The 1,560-nt window shown below is 39.8% G+C and overlaps 1 protein-coding gene across 1 annotated transcript; it reads right to left on the bottom strand.

Moving 5' to 3' along the window:
- LOC107636997 lies at positions 236–1,303 on the bottom strand. Its single transcript, XM_016340457.1, has one exon. It carries the CDS (start codon positions 1,301–1,303, stop codon positions 236–238), a length of 1,068 nt encoding a protein of 355 aa, XP_016195943.1.

Genomic DNA, 1,560 nt, shown 5'->3' with positions numbered 1-1,560 from the left:
TCCCTTTTAAGGTGTGAATTGTCAGGGGTCTCCCCAAACCCCGACAATTCCAAACTATAGTTCTCATGGCCCTTGGGTGCCATTTGTAGGCTGGCACCCTCCACCATCTGTTCAACTATATTTTCATCATCTGTTCTTGCTTTCTTTGTAGATCCTTCAGCTATACCACTCATCAACCTTTTTTGGGTTCACTTTTAGTATCTGACTCTGCAGCACCTTGTCTTGCTAACCTTTTTCACTTCCTACCTTTCTCTGTGGTGAGACACTGTCCAATAGCGAATTGCATAAGCTGCCCTTCATCCTCCTTGGTATTGGACTGACCAGCTATGATTACCTCCATGCATTCTGTTCTAGAATTGGCTGATTGAGGTGACTTAGGTGCTGCCATGTTACCAGTGTCTTGTGGTTTCAAACTGTGTTTCCTTTCTTGCATTGACATCCCTGCAAATTCTTCCAATAAGCAGTTTAAGACCGGTTTTTTGTTACGTTGAGTGGCCTTATTCTGGTTTTGGGTTGAGTTGTTAAATGTTTTTTCTCCTTCAGAGTAGATTCGTGTTCCTACTTGGCTGGCTTTAACCCATTCGCCCATATCATCCTCTTTTACCATATCACTCTCTGTGTCCTTCAGCAGATCATGGCAGTTTTTCACCTCGTGCCCCAATTTTGCGCAATAGGTACAGAACTTTCCAAGTCTCTCATAGCGCAGTGCCACTTCTACCTCCTTTTTATTAGGTCCTACCACTATTAACTGATCTCTCACTTGCCTGGCAGCATCAATATTGATTTTGGTCTTCACAATTCTAGTTTCTCTGCCTCGCATCTGAAATTTACCTACCTCCAACACTGTGCCCAGTTTCTCTCCCAATTTACGTCCAACTTCGAGGGTTTTAAACGATTCTGGCAAACCCCAAAATTGAACCCAAACTGAAAAATTGGAAATAATCTCTTCATCACAGTTCTGATCTTCCTTCCATCTCTTGACATGGAGCACATAATCTTTGAATAGCCATGGAGAACCACGTTTAACACGCAAGACATCCACTTCTTTATTAAAAAAGAATTGGAAGAAATTATCCCCTTTGTCACTCACGCTAAATCCTTCCGGGTTTCCCCATATAGCATTTAAAGCATTCCCCATGGTTCCAATTGAGAAGGTTTTGGAAGCAAAGAGTCTGCCATAGAGACTATTGGAGCAAGCGTTAATACGTTCTGATATGTCTGCCTCTTCCAGTAGAATCACATTCCTACCTCCTTTCCGGTTGTCTTCCTCAGTCCGATCTTCATCCTTCGTTGTCTCAGCCATGCAGATTACGTAGACTTGTATTGAAATTTAATTGACGTTGACAATGTAGCCTTGACAGCAGTAGAAACTTCGTTAAGAAACCCTAACAGAGCACTAAAAAACCCTAACAGAGCACTCTAGTATCCCTAATTTCTGTTTTAGTTAATAATTATTATTCATATATTGTATTATTTTATTTTTGTTATTTAGAAAAAGTTTGATTAAAAATATTTTAGGAATAAATAAATTAAAAAATGTGAAAAAAATATTTTTATTGA

The sequence above is a fragment of the Arachis ipaensis genome, chromosome B04 (assembly GCF_000816755.2).
Source record: "Arachis ipaensis cultivar K30076 chromosome B04, Araip1.1, whole genome shotgun sequence".
NCBI lineage: Eukaryota > Viridiplantae > Streptophyta > Magnoliopsida > Fabales > Fabaceae > Arachis > Arachis ipaensis.
This window is presented reverse-complemented; position numbering and strand designations above follow the sequence as displayed.